We start from the raw sequence: 17,138 nt of genomic DNA, 5'->3' as shown, positions 1-17,138 counted from the left end.
TCATCAGTGGCAGTAATGCTTCTAAGTCATCCATGGCACAGTTTTTGACTGGTCATTCAGGCTGTCACCTTGAAATGTGATTAAGCTGGCATGCTGTGAAGGGCTAAGCTTGCATTCCTTGAGCATTCTGTTCTTAAGTTTTATTTTTATTTTTAAAAAAAAGCCGTTGTCAACTGTTTTTAAGTGTGTATTGTGTTAGTGGGGAATGCACATATTTCCAAAGAAAACAGAGCTTATTGTTAACATTGTCTAAAAAAAAAAAAAAAAAACTGATGGACCTTAGTATGACTGCTGGACTGCTAAAGCAGATGCATATTTGACAAGTTCTGTATGTAGTTAGTCTAAGAAAACATTTGGATTTTGAGGTGTTATTTTCATAGGTCCATAGGTGCATAGGTGAGTACTAGGCTAATGGCCCTGGAGCCTTTACAAGCCTAGCCCATAGGATTACCCTGGCATCGTGCCACCCAACTTTAGTTCCCAATGCCTTTGTCGAATAGAGCCACTGGAGTGATTCCCAGGGTGAATTTTCTATTTGCCATCCACTCATCAAGATTTCTATTGAAGAGGGCCATTGAGGTGCTCTGCTTCACATGTATGGGAAGTCTATTCCATAGCATGGACAGTCTCTAGGTTATGAACCTGTCCCTCCAGCATGTTCTGTTGATTGTGGTAATGAGGTAGAGGTCTCTGGAACATGTGGTGCAGAAGGATTGGGATTTCTTTAGATGTAGCATTTCTAACAGAGCTGGGTCAGACATGGCTTTGTAAGTCAAGCAAAGCTAAGTTGGCAATATGAGACAGAGAATAGTTGGAGTTTTTTGAGTCTGTCCATATAGTATAAGTGGTTAAGACCTAGGATCCTATTTGTGAGGTACTTTTGCGGCCTTTCCAGTTGTTGCAGGTGTATAGTGAGGTACATGGCAAATGGGGCATTGTACTCGATGATTGGCCTAATGAGGGAAGAGTAGAAGGGAGACAATGATCTCTTTCTTCCTGGATGCAAAGCCCTTAGTAATGAAATGTGCCACAAAGAAGGACTTTCTGACCACAGTGGCAATGTGGTGTTCAAAAGAGTGGTTGCTCTCAGCCTGTGCTCCCAGGTCTCTTATAACGCCTTCTGTGTTCAGTGGACTACCGTCAATGCAGTAATTCAAGGGAACTGGGTTTTTCCCAAGGGGAATGACGACACATTTTTTGGCACTGAGCTTAAGGCCATGGCTCTGACACAAGTCGTTGGTCTAAGCAAGGCCTTTCTGTAGGATGTCAACATCACTTGAGGAGTTAAAAATAGCTCCCAACTTACAATCATCTGCAAACTTTGTCCGCCAGAGTACCTTCATGTTGGCTTGGACTTCAGAGAACTAGATACCAACAGGAGGGGACCCAGGACTGAACCCTCTGGGACTGCACTCGTAACTGGTCAGCAGTCTAACTTGGAGTCAGCTACTTTCACGTTGTGGGTTCTATCTGTGATTCAGTTTGCAACCCACCTAGTTCTATATGGGTTGATGCCTAGCTTAGTGAGTTTTTCTATGATTCCTGAGTGGGGAATGGTATCAAAGGCCTTGGCCAGATCAAGGTAGGCTGTATGAACCACCTTGTCTTCATCCACAGCTCTGGTGACTGATTCAAAGAGTCGACCAAGTTGAACAGCCATGATCTACCCTTTACAAAACCAAACTGTGTAGGATCCAGAGTTTGGAGATTCCCTATATCCTTGTTTATTAGGTCTCTATGATGCATTCCATAGCTTTGCATATTAGACTCTTCAGGCTAATGGGGCGATAGTTCCCAGGGTCTGTAGTTACTCCTCCTTTGTGAAGAGGGATGACTGTAGCAGTGTGCTTTTCGGTAGGGACAAAGCCTGAGGTGAGGCTCTGATTGAACAGGGCACAAAGGCGAGGTGCCAGTTCACTCTGTAGTTCATGTAGAACACAGCCAGGGAAATTGTCAGGTCCCATAGAAGCTGTATTCATACAGAGTCCCTGTAATCCCAACTATGTAGATAAAAGCTGCACTCTCTAAAGCCAAACACACAGCATCCATGGGACCGGGCAACATCCCAGGCTGCATTTTACATGAACTTCAGAACGAACTGGCTCCCCACCTAAGCACCATGTTCAATATTAGCCTTACATCAGGCTTTGTGCCCACTGAATGGTGCACAGCAACAGTTATCCCACTCCACAAAGAGGGAGGCACCACTGATCCCTATCGCCCTATAAGCCTGATGAGCCTGATCTGCAAGTCCATGGAATGTATCATCATGGAACTCATAAACAAAGACATTGGTAACCTCCAAACTTTGGATCCCACCCAGTTCGAGTTTGTGAAAGGCAGATCATGCCTCATGAACCTGATCGACTTCTTTGAGGCAGTCACCAAAGCCGTAGATGAGGGTAAGGTGGTTCACACAGCCTATCTTGACCTTGCCAAGGCTTTCAACACCATCCCCCATTCTGGAATTATAGCTAAACTCACTAAACTAGGTATAAATCCCTACATCACAAGATGGGTTGCCAACTGGCTCACTGACAGAATCCACACTGTAAAAGTTGCAGACTCCAAATCTGACCTCAAAGCAGTGACAATTGGAGTACCACAGGATTCAGTCCTGGGACCTCTCCTGTTTGGTATCTACTTTTCTGAAGTACAGGCTAAGACAGAAGGCCTCTGGCTAACAATGCTTGCAGATGACTGCAAACTAGAGCCATAATCAAGTCCACAAATAATGTGGACATCTACAGAAGGGCCTCGCTGAGACAGATGCCTGGTGTCAGAGCCATGACCTCAAGCTCAATGCCAAAAAGTGCAGTGTCATCCCCTTTGGTAAAAACTCTGTACTCATGAACTACCACATAGGCAGCAATCTACTTAACACCAAATGTGTAATAAGAGACCTCGGGACCCAGGTGGACAGTAGTCTCTCCTTTGATAGTTAGATCACCACAGTAGTCAGGAAGTCCTTCTACATGGCACACCTCATCATAAAAGGGTTCTCATCCAGGAAAAAAGAGGTCATTGTTCCCCTCTACTCGACACTCATTAGACCCATTATAGACTACAATGCCCCTTTTGGAATGTACCTCACAAGACATCTGCAGCAGCTGGAAAGGCCAGAGAAGTACCTCACAAAGAAGATTACTAGCCTCAAACAAATGCCCTACACTGACCACCTCAAAATACTCCAGCTTTACTCTGTAGCATATCGCCTACTCCGAGGTGATCTCTGCCCAACATATAAAGCTATGCCAAACCCAGAGCTGTTGGACATGCTACACCTTAAGAAATCCCAATCCCTCCGAGCTACACACTCTAGGGATCTAAACCTTGTCACCACAATAAACAGGACATGCTGGAGGGATAGGTTCCTTTCCCAGAGACTTCCTATTCTCTGGAACAGGCTACCCATCTATGTCAAGCAAAGTTCTTCATTAGCACTCTTCAAGAAAAATCTTGCTGAATGGATGGGAAATAGGAAATACACCCTGGTGATCACTTCTGTGTCTCTGCTCAACAGTGGCACAGGAAAATAACTTTATTGGGTGGCGTAAGCCAGGGAACCTTGTTGGCTAGGCTTATGTAGGCCCTTGGGCTGATAGCTTAGTACCAACCTATGAACCTATTCTGTGCCTTGGACAGTGCTGTTTTAATCTGTGCAGCAGTAATACTGGGTGCCTGGCAATCTACTGGTATTGTGACTGGTCCTTTAGTGGGGGTAAAGTTGGCACTGAATCTGTCGGCCAGTATATTGGTAATATCTGTTGGCTTGGTAGAGGAGGTACCATTGTGTAGTAGCTTAGTGCAAATCTGGGTATTGCCTTGGAGAGTCCTTACCTAACTATCAAAGGCCTTGTGGTTGTATTTACTATCTGCTGCAATTCTGTTTTCATAGCTAGCTTTAGAGGATTTGATGAGGGATCTCAACTTTTTGTTGAGGCTGATAAGGGAGTTTTTCCAGTATTGGGACTTCACCTTATTCCACATCAGTTTCCTCCTTATGTTGTAGAGTTTGTTTATGGTGGGGGACCACCAAATTGGGTTCCTTTTTTTGGAGGAGAGTTTATTGGTTCTGCAGGGTATGGGGAGACCCATGCATTTGTGTATGTGTTCGCACAGTGCATTGGTGTATGATTTGGTAGTCATGCAACTATTCTCCACTTGCATGGGTGCAGTGAAGTTAGCCACCTCTGTTATTAGGAGCCCAAAATTAGCTTTGGAGAAGTTTTTCATGGTGGTTACCTTTCCTGGGGAAGAAGGGTGGGAGGGATGTGGATTTCCAAGGTGATAAGTTTGTGATCAGATCTAACCAGAGAGTTGATGACTATTGATGTAGATCAATGTTCACCCATGTTAGTAATGACCAGGTCAAGGATGTTCTGACCTCTAGTGGGGGTAAGAACAAGCTGGTCCAGGGCACTGGAATTAATGAATTCCAAGAAACGTTGGACACGTATATTGGTACATGAGTAGTTTTCCCAGTTAATGGAGCAGTAGTTGAAGTTGCCCAGTATTAGAATGTTAGATTGGACCCTAATATTCTCCAGGGTGCTTAAGAACATGGAGTGTGAGTCTTGGGACATGATTAGGGACCTATAGCAGGCTACAACCTAAATCGCTGTCTTACTCAATGTTAGCTGCACCTGAAGTATCTCTGATGCGTTATGTTGGGCTACCAGTCTGGAGGTGTGTGTATCCTTTATGAATATGGAAACACCACTGCCTTTGGAGCTTCAGTCCAAGTTCTGGAGCTGAAAGGTATGGAATGAGTTATAGCCTGGTAGTGCAGTAGTGCTTTCTGCTGCCTTGAACCAGGTCTCTGTTACAGCACAAATGTCAGTGTTCTCCATTTTAAGGAGTGCATTTTGAGATATAGACTTCTAGCGTTGACCAGCATGGCCCTCAGATTGCATTTGGTAATTTGGTCTTTGGAACATGGCCTAAAAAAGGCATTATATGTGTGGCAAGAGTATTGGCCAGTATCCAGAAGCCCAGGGGTGACAAATTCAGGCCATCTCTGGCAAAGCATCGAGGTCTGTCAATCATGTCATCCCAGGTAGACAGATACTGGATCCCTTTAGAATGACCCCAGAAACTTAGCCAGTTGTTGAAATCAATCATTTTCTGCTTGTACTGTGGTATCATTATGGGTGAAGGTAGGATGATGCTCAGGGCTAGGGTCATACCCACCTGGGCTACATAATCCAAGAGCTCCTCCATGTCTCTCTTCATGTAGTCCAGGGAGGTACATCTCAGGTCATTCACACCCACATGTACAATGATAAGAGTCATATTTGTACCTGTTGTTGAGGGACCTCAGTGCATACATTATGTGGTGGATCCTTGCACCTGACAGTCACCTGACTGTTACTTTCTCCTTATTCAACCTAGTGAGTGGATATCAGTGTGCCTCACTATCGATTCACCTATGACTAGTGTATTGGGTGTGCTGTTTTGCCTTAGGGGCTTTGTTTGAGTGGCACACAGCTTAGGAGACCTATGTGTCTCATGATTAGTGTTGTGGTGGTTGAGTACATTTCTGACTTGGAGGTCTCTGCTGTTTGGGTATATTTTTATTGAGAGCCTCCACGAAGGTGGGTGTGTTGTTTGTGTTTTTATGTGAAGGCAGTGCTGGTGTGTCTTCTGGAGGACTATGTGTTCCATATGGTGTGGTACAAGTATTGACCTTGTCCTCTTGACCAGCCATTCCGGTCAGGGCTGGAGAGTGTGTGGCTTCCAATTTGAATATATAAGTGCATCTCTCACAAGTCTGAGTGTTTGGAGTTAAGATGAGAGGGTTGTCAGTGTACATGAGGCAGTTGCTACATTGCCTGAGGATGCCCAAGTTCACCAGGTTAATAGGAGAAAGCACAGGGAACTGACCTTTAGCCATGCCTGGAGGGGTGGGCATTAATAATAAGTACTGGAGCTGTTTCCTTATAGAATGTTTAGTTCTGGTAGCACTTTTGTGTTCTACAATAATTTCTACAAGAAGTCTGGTAAAGTGCTAAACTAATAAGCTAGTAAAAGTAGAGGAGAGGAGAGAACTAGCAGATCTAAGGGGAAAAATTGAAGAGCAGACTTTGGCACCACTCAGAGGCTTACAAATAGTACTGGATACAACAAATATGTATCTGGACTAGACTAGTTACAGGGAAGGAGTGAAACAAGCGCAAATGTGGACTTTGGGATGCTCAGAAGCTTACAAACAGTCCTGGATACAGCAAATCTGGATCTAGACTAGACTAGTTACAAGAAAGACAGGAAAGAAGCAGAAATGCGGGCTTTTAAACCAGAAAGCTGAAGGAGATGGAAAAACTGCCCAAATGGCCAATAAACTACAATTTCTGGCCAGAAACCATTCCTCTTGTGGTAGTTAGGCTACCTAGTGCTTACCACTCCCACTGATAATCTAGAAGGCTTCCCTCCAACACAGAAAGGCTAGGGGGACTCAGAAGCTTACAAACAGCACTGGATACAGCAAATCTGTATCTGGACTAGACTAGTTACAGGAATGGTGGGAAACAAGTGCAAACACAGGCTTTAAAACCATAATGTTGAAAGAGATGGAAAAACTGCCCCAACAGCCAAAAAACTACAATTGCTGTGCCAGAAACCACTCCTCTTGTGGTAGATAGGCTACTTAGTGCTTACCACTCCCACTGATAAGCTAGAAGTCTTCCCTCAAACACGGAAAGGTTTGGGGGCTCAGAAGCTTGCCAACAGTCCAGGATACAGCAAATCTGTATCTGGACTTGACTAGTTACAGGAAAGGCAGAACACAAGCTTAGATTTTTTTCAAACAGCCAAAACAGCACTAAATCAATTCAAATGCAGTGCAAGCTAGCATACTTGACTGTGTAGCAGTATTAAAACAAATACAGTTTAAATAAATGCAATTTATTCAAAATGTATTCTGAACTGAATTCAATCGTTTTTTTAATCAACTCTGAACAGTTAAAATGTGCCAAAATATACTTATCAGCTGAGAAGCACACTCAGTCAAAACACAAGGAGATTTTTTTTAGTATAGTGCAAAGGGGTAAAGGAGGAGCAGAAGATAATTCAAGGTTAAGAACTTAAGTGGGTTGGCCTTCACAAATGTTCTCACTGTATTAGGTAGAATGATCAAATTTACAGTAGGGGCAGTCAACTCCAAAGACTGGGTGGGAGGGAAAAAAACAGTTTCAGAACAGATCAGAAAACAGAAAACAATGCCAGCAAATATATAAATAATTCAGTCAAGCAAAAATTAAGATACTGCAGAACTCTGAAAAGTTATAGTGCCAAAAAATATACTTGTTCATGCTATATTTCTAGATTTTTTGAGAAGCACTCCAGTCAGAACACAAGGAGATTCTAACAATTGCATGCAGGAATTTACAAACAGGGACTATTTTTAACTCAGCAAGCTTTGAAACAATCAGATAACACAACAGCTGTTAGACCAGTTTTACCAACTTTAAGAACACCTCAGGAATATGGGGGGAGGGACCAGTTTCAGAACAGATCAGAAAACAGAAAACAATGCCAGAAAATATATAAGTAATTCAGTAAAGCAAAAATTAAGACAGTTCTTCTTTGTATTCTTTTAGCATGGTTAATCTATTCAGTACATAAGTGCTGTTTATTATTTTATTAAAGAGCATCAGGAAGGTGTGTAGTGTTTGACTTCAGGCAGTCTATGATGCATGACTTGCACAATTTATGTTAGAGGCCAGACCCTGGTGAAGCTGCTCAGAACTGGAAGTATGCAGGTATACTCTCATTTTTACATCATCCCTGGCATAACTTGTGGTTATGCTACTTACACATAGCATCTGCCTGCATAATTAATAATCACGCTCAGCAAATAATAGTATTACAACCCACAATGTTCTACATTGGCAAAGCCAATCAGATGTTGAAGGAATGTATTCTACAACACATTACAGATATTATGACTCAGAGGGAACATAATGCATCGGCGCAACATATTAAGAAATTTAATCAACACTTTTTTAAATTTATGGTGTTACAAGTCTGCCTTCCTTCTAGGAAAGGTGGGGATATTTTACTTCGTACAGAGCAAGCAGAGAGTAATTGGATTACAGACCTGCAGGCTGATCACGCCCCAGGTCTTAATTACGTAGTACCTCTGAAACCTATACTAAGAGGGAGTAGGCTCTTTAGATAAATGTGATTTGTTGGTCTTAAGGTATGTATTTCATACTGATATTTTATTGGTTGGTTTATTGTTTTATATTGACTATGATGTTTTTAACTGAATAGATTTGATAAAGAGTATAGTGCTCGAAAGTGCTTATCCTTTTCACAGTAAATATTTAAGTGCCATTGTGGACAGACTGAGTTACCTTGTTTTACTAATGTTTCATACCCAGCAACACGATGTGAGACTGTTTCTAGTCCTGTATTACAGAGCCTGCATTTGTCTGTTTCTCCCACATATTCAATAGACTTTTAAATCAATGTGTATGTAGTCCACTATCCTGAGCCGCTAATATTAACCTTTCATCTTTTGGTTTAAATTCACTTCTCCTTAACCATTTCTGTGACAAATCCTGCTCAACATGAGGTTGTTCCAGGAGTTTTATGTACTTGCAACTATATTTATGCCTTTTTCACATTTCTTACCTTCTCATCTAATCCTTCACCTTATATTCTTTCTTTTGTTTTCTGGCACATTCAGTTGCTGCCTGATTATTGTCTACTTCTGGTCTGGTTTCCATTCCCGCTTGCCACTAATATGCCTCTGTTAATCTATGCAAGGAAGTTATCTTAGACTTGTTCTCTTCATGTTTCAAAACTTTCACTATGTTTGGATCTGATAATCAGATGTGTATGCAGTTCTATGATTGCAGATCTATACATGTAATCAGTTCTGAGGAGGCTCATACCTTCTTCAGAATGAGAAATATATAATCTTGGTATACACTGATTTGTATATATCATTTAATAAGCATGAAGCATTGTTCTTGTTTTCCTGTCCAACTGATCCAATACCTTTGGTGCCAGTCAATCACTGCAAAACTATAAGTTAGAACAGGAAGACCAAATTGGTTTATAGCTTGGACTTTTTTCCTAGATGTCAGGACTGTTTTCAGTATTATTTTTTGTCCTCTAAAATATTCCTTGCCAAGTTTTATTCACATTTGTTCATATTTTATTATTGATCCTTCATCAATTCCCAAGTACTTGTATGCTTCCTCCTGCTCAAGTTCCTTTATATCACATTTCTGTCCCAGACTGATATTTTCTTTGTGATGCAGCTTTTCTGCTTTAAATGTTACTTTTGCACATTTATCAAGACCAAATGACATTCTTATATCATCTGAGAAAGTTTTGACCTCTTCCAGTTGTGCTTTCAGCTCCCTACCAGATGAACTATATAGTTTTAAATCAGCTACAAAAAGATGAGAAGTCTTTGCACTTTGTTGTTTTCTGAGAGCCAAATTGTAATCATGATGTAATCTGTTAAGTAGTTAGCTTAACAGGTTAAGGGCAAGACAAATGTGCAGTGGTGACAAAATGCCACTCTAGGTATCCCCCTTTGAATTTTATCCCTGAGATAATAATTTGTCCTTTATCATGGCTTAACTGCAAACCCAGCCACTGGGGATGCACAAGTCATTTCTTTCTTGCCGGTCCCAAGCCGGATAAATGGGAGGGGTGCGTCAGGAAGGGCACCGCCACCAGTACTGTTAGCCAACAGGGTGCAAAGGCAGGAAGATAGGAGGAAGGTTAGGAACTTTGAATGTTGGCAGTATGACTGGTATAGGAAGATGATATGATGGAGAGAAGGAAGGTTGATATATTGTGTGTGCAAGAGACCAGATGGAGGCCAGGTGTTTAGGAAACGGGTTCAAATTGTTTTATCATGGTGTGGATGGCAGGAGAAATGGGGGTAGGGTTATACTAAAGGAACAATATGCCAGATGTTTATGAAGCTCGAAATTGATGGTGTAATGATGAATGTTGTTAGTGCATATGCTCCTCAAGTTGGGTGTGAAAGAAATTTTGGAGTGAGTTGGATGAAGTTGTGGTGAGTGTACCCAAGGGTGAGAGACTAGTGATTGAATGCAGAAGGTCATGATTGTGGATGATTGTGGATTTCTTGAAAAGGATGGACATGGCAAGGAGGACAAGGAGACCTGGTGAAAGTGTTTTGGTACCTATCTAGGTTAAGAAGGGAGGTGATGATTAGTGATCAGCAGTATGGTTTCATGCCAGGAAAGAGCACGTGCCTAGAGAAGAGTTGTGGTATTGTATGAGGAGTGGTACAGGATATGCGAGGGTAGTGTGACAGTGGTGAGGACTGCAGTGGGGGATTACATCAAGGATCAGCTCTGAGTCCTTTCTTATTTGCAGTGGTGATGGACAGGTTGACAGATGAGATCAGACAGGAGGCCCGTGGACTATGATGTTTGCAGATGACATTGTGATCTGTCAACAGTTCAGAGTAATGGTGAATGTGAGAGTGTCAGGAGTGATTTGAGTGAAAGGAAGGTCTACAAGAGTGTAGTGAGACCAGCTATATATGGGTTGGAGACAGTGGCATTGACAAAAGGCAGGGTGTGACTAGGATGGATAGGAATGGTCATGTTGGACAGTTTGGAGACAAAGCAAGAGAGGCGAGATTGGGAAGGCCTAAGATAAGGTTTATGGACGTGGTGAGAGCAAGATGCAGAGGATAGGAAATGATGATGATGATCATGGCTTAACTGCAAAGTGATTTGCCACTGTTTCATGGTCACTGTAATGTAATGGATCAATGTAGGGAGTATCTAATACATCTGTAAGCACTCCTTTATCCATGAATGTAGGATGCTGTCAAATACTTTTTTTGTAATATATCCATGCAACACTTAGATTCTTCCCCTTTTAATTTGCCGTTACAAATTTATTTAGTAACAAATGATCATTTGTTCTATATGACTTTGCATTAGCATTTTGTTCTACTGTCATGATTGAATGTTTTTCTAGGTTAAGTATAAAGTCTGCTGGCATCAGTTCCGGTGTATAGTTTATGCATCACTGGATGACAAGTTATTGGTCTATTGTTTTTTATCACGTCATTCTAAGTATTTTGGTTGATCTGCTTCCCCTTCTATAATCTTCTAACAATGGAACATCTTGTCTTAACTGCTTTGCAGTTTTCTGTATTTGACACTTTCATGATGGCATTTGATTTCTTGCCAGTCTTTCCCTTAATTTATTAATTTGGCTGCACAGTAATATATCCTATTTACTTTTGTTATGTGATATGAATTTCTGTTAATAGTCTTGATCATTGTGTTCATTTATTTTATCATAATTCTAACATTTTTGGTCTTACTGTCTTTCTGTAATCTATTTCTTTCATCAATTTTAATATGTCTATCCATCTGTATTAAATCAAGCAACTCTTCCCTTGGATCAATTTCTTCTAAACTGAGGGAGCATTTTTTGTTCTCTGTTTCCTTCAGCTAATCTAGAGAAAGCTCCAGAACACCTTCACGTGACATAATCTTTTCAGCTGCATCCTGCATCATCCATTGCTCTTTCATATGGAAACTCACTAGCATATCACTTCAGAGTTGCCACCATTTCCTGTTTCTTTACATGCTGTGCAACTCCAAATGAACTTTTGTACAGGCTTCCTACTGAAGGCTGCAAAGTATTTCATGCGGCAACTGATCAGATGGTAACTGCTTCATCTGTTTTTCTATAATTTGGCGTCTCATTGTTCTCTCATGCTGTGACATTACCAGAGTTGGATTTTCAACACAAAATCCTTTACATCACAGATAGTTTATATTTATTTAAACTTCTACATTACTAATCCTCTTTTCTACTTTCCTTTTATTTTCTTATTTTTTGTATTGTAAAATGTTCCATATCTGGTTACATTTGTCTATATTTCTCTTCAAATATATTTGTTTCTGCTTTTTTAGTATTGATTAGTTTTGCTTTCTCCTTTGCAAAAATATCACACCATAGTTAATCACTTTTTCTTCCCCATGTCTATATATCTTCTTCAGATGTCTACTGCTCCATCTGTTTCTCCTTATTTTGGGGATTCATTGTTCCATCATGCTGTGACATGACCTGAGTTAGACTTTCTACGCTAAATCCTTCATTTCACAGGTATTCTATAACTTTCTCTTCAATTTGTTTAACTTCTACTTTAATGATCTTTTCTTCTGTATTCCTCCTTACTGATCGTATTTTTTGAATTGTGAATTTTTTCATATCTTTGCTGTGTACCTTTGCCTGTACTTCTCTTGAAATATCTTTGGAGCTCCTCTTTCCTGTGATGATTAGTTTGGCTGTCTCCTTTGCATAAATATTACACCATATCAGATCTTTCTTTCTTTCCTATGTCCATGTTTGTTTATTATACCTTTGAAAAATCTCTTGTTTTGTTTTTGTTTGTATTTTTGTGCTTCCTAAAGTACTTCCATTTCCAAATGACTCAAGGTTTCTTGGTCTATATGTTTTCCATGAATTTGTTGTATTAGTGATCACGTTTGCATTTGAAGCTTTTGACAGTTTTTCTCATGTAAGTATTTTTCTTTGCTCTAATTTCTTTTGTAATCTTTTTGAATATCTCCTATGTGGAAATTCTGGGCTTCCTGCATAATAGTAACAATGCATAATTTCCTCATTAACATTAGTAGTCCACTTTATCGTCTTTATGGCTCCTTTTTAAGTTGACAGTTTTTGTGTTTTTTGTAGGCTAGTATTTCCTTTTGCATCAGGGGGTCATCTGCATGAGCCATGTATGGCATAAAAGGTGAAGGTCAAGATTTTGAAGACAAAGCTGGCTGCAACTATATGACAGGATAGATCCACTCATTAGGATGAGAGTTATCAGTCCAAAACATGTCCCCAGAATTGTGCAGCAGCTGCAGTCCAGCCAGTTTACCTTCCATGAACCCAAGGTAGATGGCAAAGCAACAATCCACATGTGACATAGCAAATTCATGAAGCACTGTTGCCAAGAGGAAAGCTGGTATAAAATGTTTAATTCAGACACAATTCCTCCAAATGAAAACATGAGGTCTTAAGTTGTTGTTAAAACACACACATAGATCATGGGCATGAAACAAAAAATGTAATCCCTTAATTCAGTAAATTACTATGTGGAAAGTACGGAAATGTGTGATGGCTGAATAGAGACATGAATAAATATGGCTTCATCTTTGTTGTGAGCAACTGATCCCTAATGTACTGAGACCAGAATCGTCGTCCACAGAGAGGATCAGAGTTTTGTTATAAAGACCTAAATCCTCTCACATCAGTAATATCATTTTTGTAATGTTGCTTGTAAGACAGAGCATGTGCATTGCCATATACACCAGCCCTTTACCTAAGCTGCACACCACAGTGCTCTGTGGTAATGCTAGTTTAATGTTGTGGGGCAATGCATTGAGCCAAATCCTTCTCTCTGTCTTTCATCCCTCTCCTAGTATGGAAGAGCTGGCCTTGGCTGCACATTCATGGCTTCCCCTACCTGATTACTTCAGTACCTTTGTCTCTAACTGAACATATGTTGTCTGGATCATAGTTAAGGCTATATATATTTAATTAAATGAGGATTCAAAGTCTTAGAGATGCCTGTCACTGAATTCTAAAGTTAAAACAGTGTAAGAAACTTCTCTGTGTGGAAGACTTTCAGTCCATATATTTCTAGTTAATCACTGTATATTAATCAGATCAGACAATAGTAGGAGAAGTAGCAAACGTAAACTCGTCAAGTCAAAAAGTAATAATAGAAAATTTATAATTCTGCAGCATTACTAAGTATTCGAAAGTAATCCAAGCAAGGCAGGCCGTCTGTTTCCAGTTGAAAATCCTTTATTAAGTACACAGACAAGTGATCCAAGTAAAACAAAAATAGAGTAATAATTTCCTCACAAGCTTTCTAAATATATATATACTTTTTATCAGGCATGGGAGTGGTTTATTGTGCTGTAAAACAAAGTGTTATTGGTACACATGTTAAATTCACATCTCTTCCCCCATCAGTGTGCCATTCGAGCTGTTCCTGCCCTACCTAGTAGCTGTCGTAATAATATATAGCCCTAATGTACTTTAATGGTACATCTTATTTAACCAAATTATTAAGTAGATTATTAAGTCTGTGATTTTATCCAAGGCAATATACTACATGGCTGGAAATATATCAACCTTAGTTCATTTTGCGATAAAAAATTATATATAAATATATACATATACATTTTGCATGTAAAAATCAGTTTCTATTTTCATAACCTATTGTTAACAAAGATCGCTTTCGTCCTTCTAGACTTCTTCAGGTCTGTGTACAAAAATCCTAAAAACCTGTATAATTGTATAATTAGTTAGTATTGTTATTACCATCATTTTGAATACAGTGGAAAAAAGATAAAACGCATGTATGATGATGGAAACAAAATATTCACTTAAATTTCAAATGATTTAAAATGGTATTTAAAACCAATTTGTAGAAAAAAATAATAAAATAAAATACAATTAGTCATATAAACAATGTGGCAATTTTCTAAGTTCCAGTGCACTTTTAATTGAACAGTAGTAGTTTAGTCCAAGCTTTCTAAAAGAGTTCAGCTTTAATTGCCACATGATTTCATGTTTCTCCAGAATATTCGGGATGTCTCCTTCAAGATCACCAATGTCTATGCGATCCAGGATCTGGAACTTAAAACCTGTGTGTCTTTTATGAAGAGAAAGGTGTTTGGCTAGTGCATTATTTTTACATCCAGAGCGGATTTCTGACAGATGACATGAAATCCTTCGCTTGAGTTTATTTACAGTCTTGCCCACATAGAATGCATCACATTCATTGCACTGTGCCCTGTAAATTACTTTTTTAGTGTTACAGTCATCCCCTGCACTGGTTTTAATGATCTTCTTTAAATAAGGGCAATAAAAACTATCACCTTGCTGTATAAATATACAAAATGTACAATTAGTTTCACATCTTTTAGTGCTTTTCTCACATGGTCTAGGTTTAAATTCAACAAAACTTCTAATATTCCTGGCCTTCCTATAAACAAATGATGGGGCTTCACCTAAGATGTTAATCAGAAAAGGGTTTCCTGTGACAATGTCCCAGTTTTCTTCAATAATATTTTTGATACTGTGATAATCCAAAGTGTATGTCAGGATGCAGCTATTTTTGCATTTGTTATTCTCTGTGGAATTTACTTAACATTTTTCTACTGGGGACGTTGAGTGAAGGTGCTTCAGTCCTTTTCAGTTCTATAATGGGTTCCAGGATGTTTTTTAACATCTGACTTTCATGGCCTCTCACTAGAAAATCATTCTCTAAGTTGTTCAGGTTTCTCAAAAATGGTTCCATCTCTGTGGTAATTATCTATAGCCTTGGGATTTCACTACATTATACTTGGTTTTTGTAGGATGTAGACTTTTACTGTGGAGTAATAAGTTAACCCTCGTTGGTTTTCTGAATAGATCAGTGGTGATTCTGTTATTGTTGGTGTCCTTGGAAATCTGCATATCTAAGTGGTTGAAGTACAGCTATGGGAAGATGTAAACTTCAGGAAGGGGGTTGTTTGATTGAGGTAAGTGATAAAATCTCCAGCTGCAAGGTGTCACCTTCCCACACAATAAAGACATCGTCAGTAAAATGTAAATAGCATGTGATATGCTGCATGTAATCTGTGTTGTTTAACACAAAGTCCTCCTCCCATTTGCCCAGGGCTATGTTAGCTATGCTGGGAGGCATGGCAGCCCCCATTGCTATACCAGTTTTTTGTTTGTAGTATTTGCCATTGAAAGTAAAGAAATTGAAGTCCAGTACAAGATTAATGAGATTGCTTAACTTTTGCAGTTGTGCCTGTGTACCCTGATTATGTTTCTTAAAAGACTCCATAGCTGCTGTTATACAGTAATTGTGAGGGAGCACTGTGTACAAGGATTCCACATCAATAGTTACCAAAATACTGTCAGCTTCCACTGTACTGTTTTTTATTTTCTTCAAAAAATCCATTGAATGTCTTATGTATGACTTATTCTTTTCTGCTAGAGGTTTCAGCAAGTAATCAAGGTAAATGGCTGTGGCTTCAGTAAGGGAACCTCCACTTGCTACCACCAGTCTATAAGGTGGGTCTTCTCTATTCTTGTGTGGCTTTGGTATTCCAAAAATGTAAGGTAAATGTGGACATGGGCTCCATAAATAATTATAAAGATTTTCAGTGATAAGTTTTTCTTCCCATAATGTGGTGAGATTGGTGTTCCATAAAACATATGCTCTTTTTATGCCATCCATGGTAAATAACTCATAAAATCTGTTATCCTGCAGCATGTTCTCTATCATTTGATTGTAGCTAGTGGTATTAGTCACAAGTATACCTCCTCCCTTGTCGGCCTTCATTACATGCCTGGATTTATCATTGCCTAGCTCAAGCAATGCTTTTCTTTCTCCCTGTGTTAAGTTATAAAGTTTTTTTCTTAGGAGGTTTTTTAAGCAGTTTCCTGATATCCATCTCACATTTCACTTTGAAAGCAGCTAGTGTTTGATGTAGCGGTGGACAATAGCTGCTATTCAAAAGTTACAGACAACTAGTTCTGGATTTAGCTAGCATGAGGCCAGATTGTGGTGCTTTGTAGGGACATCTTAATGTTTCCAAGTTGCAGCACTTGTAATGATTATCTGGACTGCATAACATGTTCTGTACTTTGGGTGCCTCTTGTTTAGAAATGCACAGGAATATAAATGTAGCTTGAAAAATTCAGCCTTGACATTTTTTGGTAAATAGAAAATATGATTTAAGATGGCCAAGTAAACATTAACAGCACACATTGCTTTCCTTTTCAGCAGTACCATATCAACAGAACTATTATAACCAAAGTGGAAGGTCCAACGTGATCCGCTGTTACCGGTGTGGGGATGCTTGCAAAGGGGAAGTAGTCCGTGTCCAAAGTAACCATTTCCACATCAAGTGCTTCACTTGCCAAGGTATGTCACATTGCTTGTTGTACTTTCATCATATGAAGCTTTCTTTGTTTGGACAGGCATCCAAATATTTTGAGGGACTCAGTACTGCTTACAAAAGCAAATTCAGTGAGGGCATCTGAAATGCAATCAATTTGCTAAATGATGCTTTCCATACAAATGCTCACCACCTTAT

General features: G+C 39.7%; 1 protein-coding gene across 8 annotated transcripts in view; it reads left to right on the top strand.

The window, feature by feature from the left end:
* Positions 1 to 17,138, top strand: part of ABLIM3 (actin binding LIM protein family member 3) — a 3,936,655-nt gene that overhangs the window by 1,154,930 nt on the left and 2,764,587 nt on the right. For 7 of the 8 annotated variants that reach the window (XM_044069211.1, XM_044069212.1, XM_044069205.1 and 4 more), the window contains exon 2: positions 16,826 to 16,966. In XM_044069211.1, the coding sequence (XP_043925146.1) occupies positions 16,826 to 16,966 (141 nt within the window). The remainder of the gene's footprint in view (positions 1 to 16,825; positions 16,967 to 17,138) is intronic. The other variant, XM_044069207.1, reaches the window with a different exon arrangement.

The sequence above is a fragment of the Protopterus annectens genome, chromosome 4.part0 (genome assembly GCF_019279795.1).
Source record: "Protopterus annectens isolate FY-2018-M chromosome 4.part0, PAN1.0, whole genome shotgun sequence".
NCBI classification, from domain to species: Eukaryota; Metazoa; Chordata; order Ceratodontiformes; family Protopteridae; genus Protopterus; species Protopterus annectens.
Note: the sequence above shows the minus strand (reverse complement) of the source record. Positions and strands in the feature narration are given on the sequence as shown.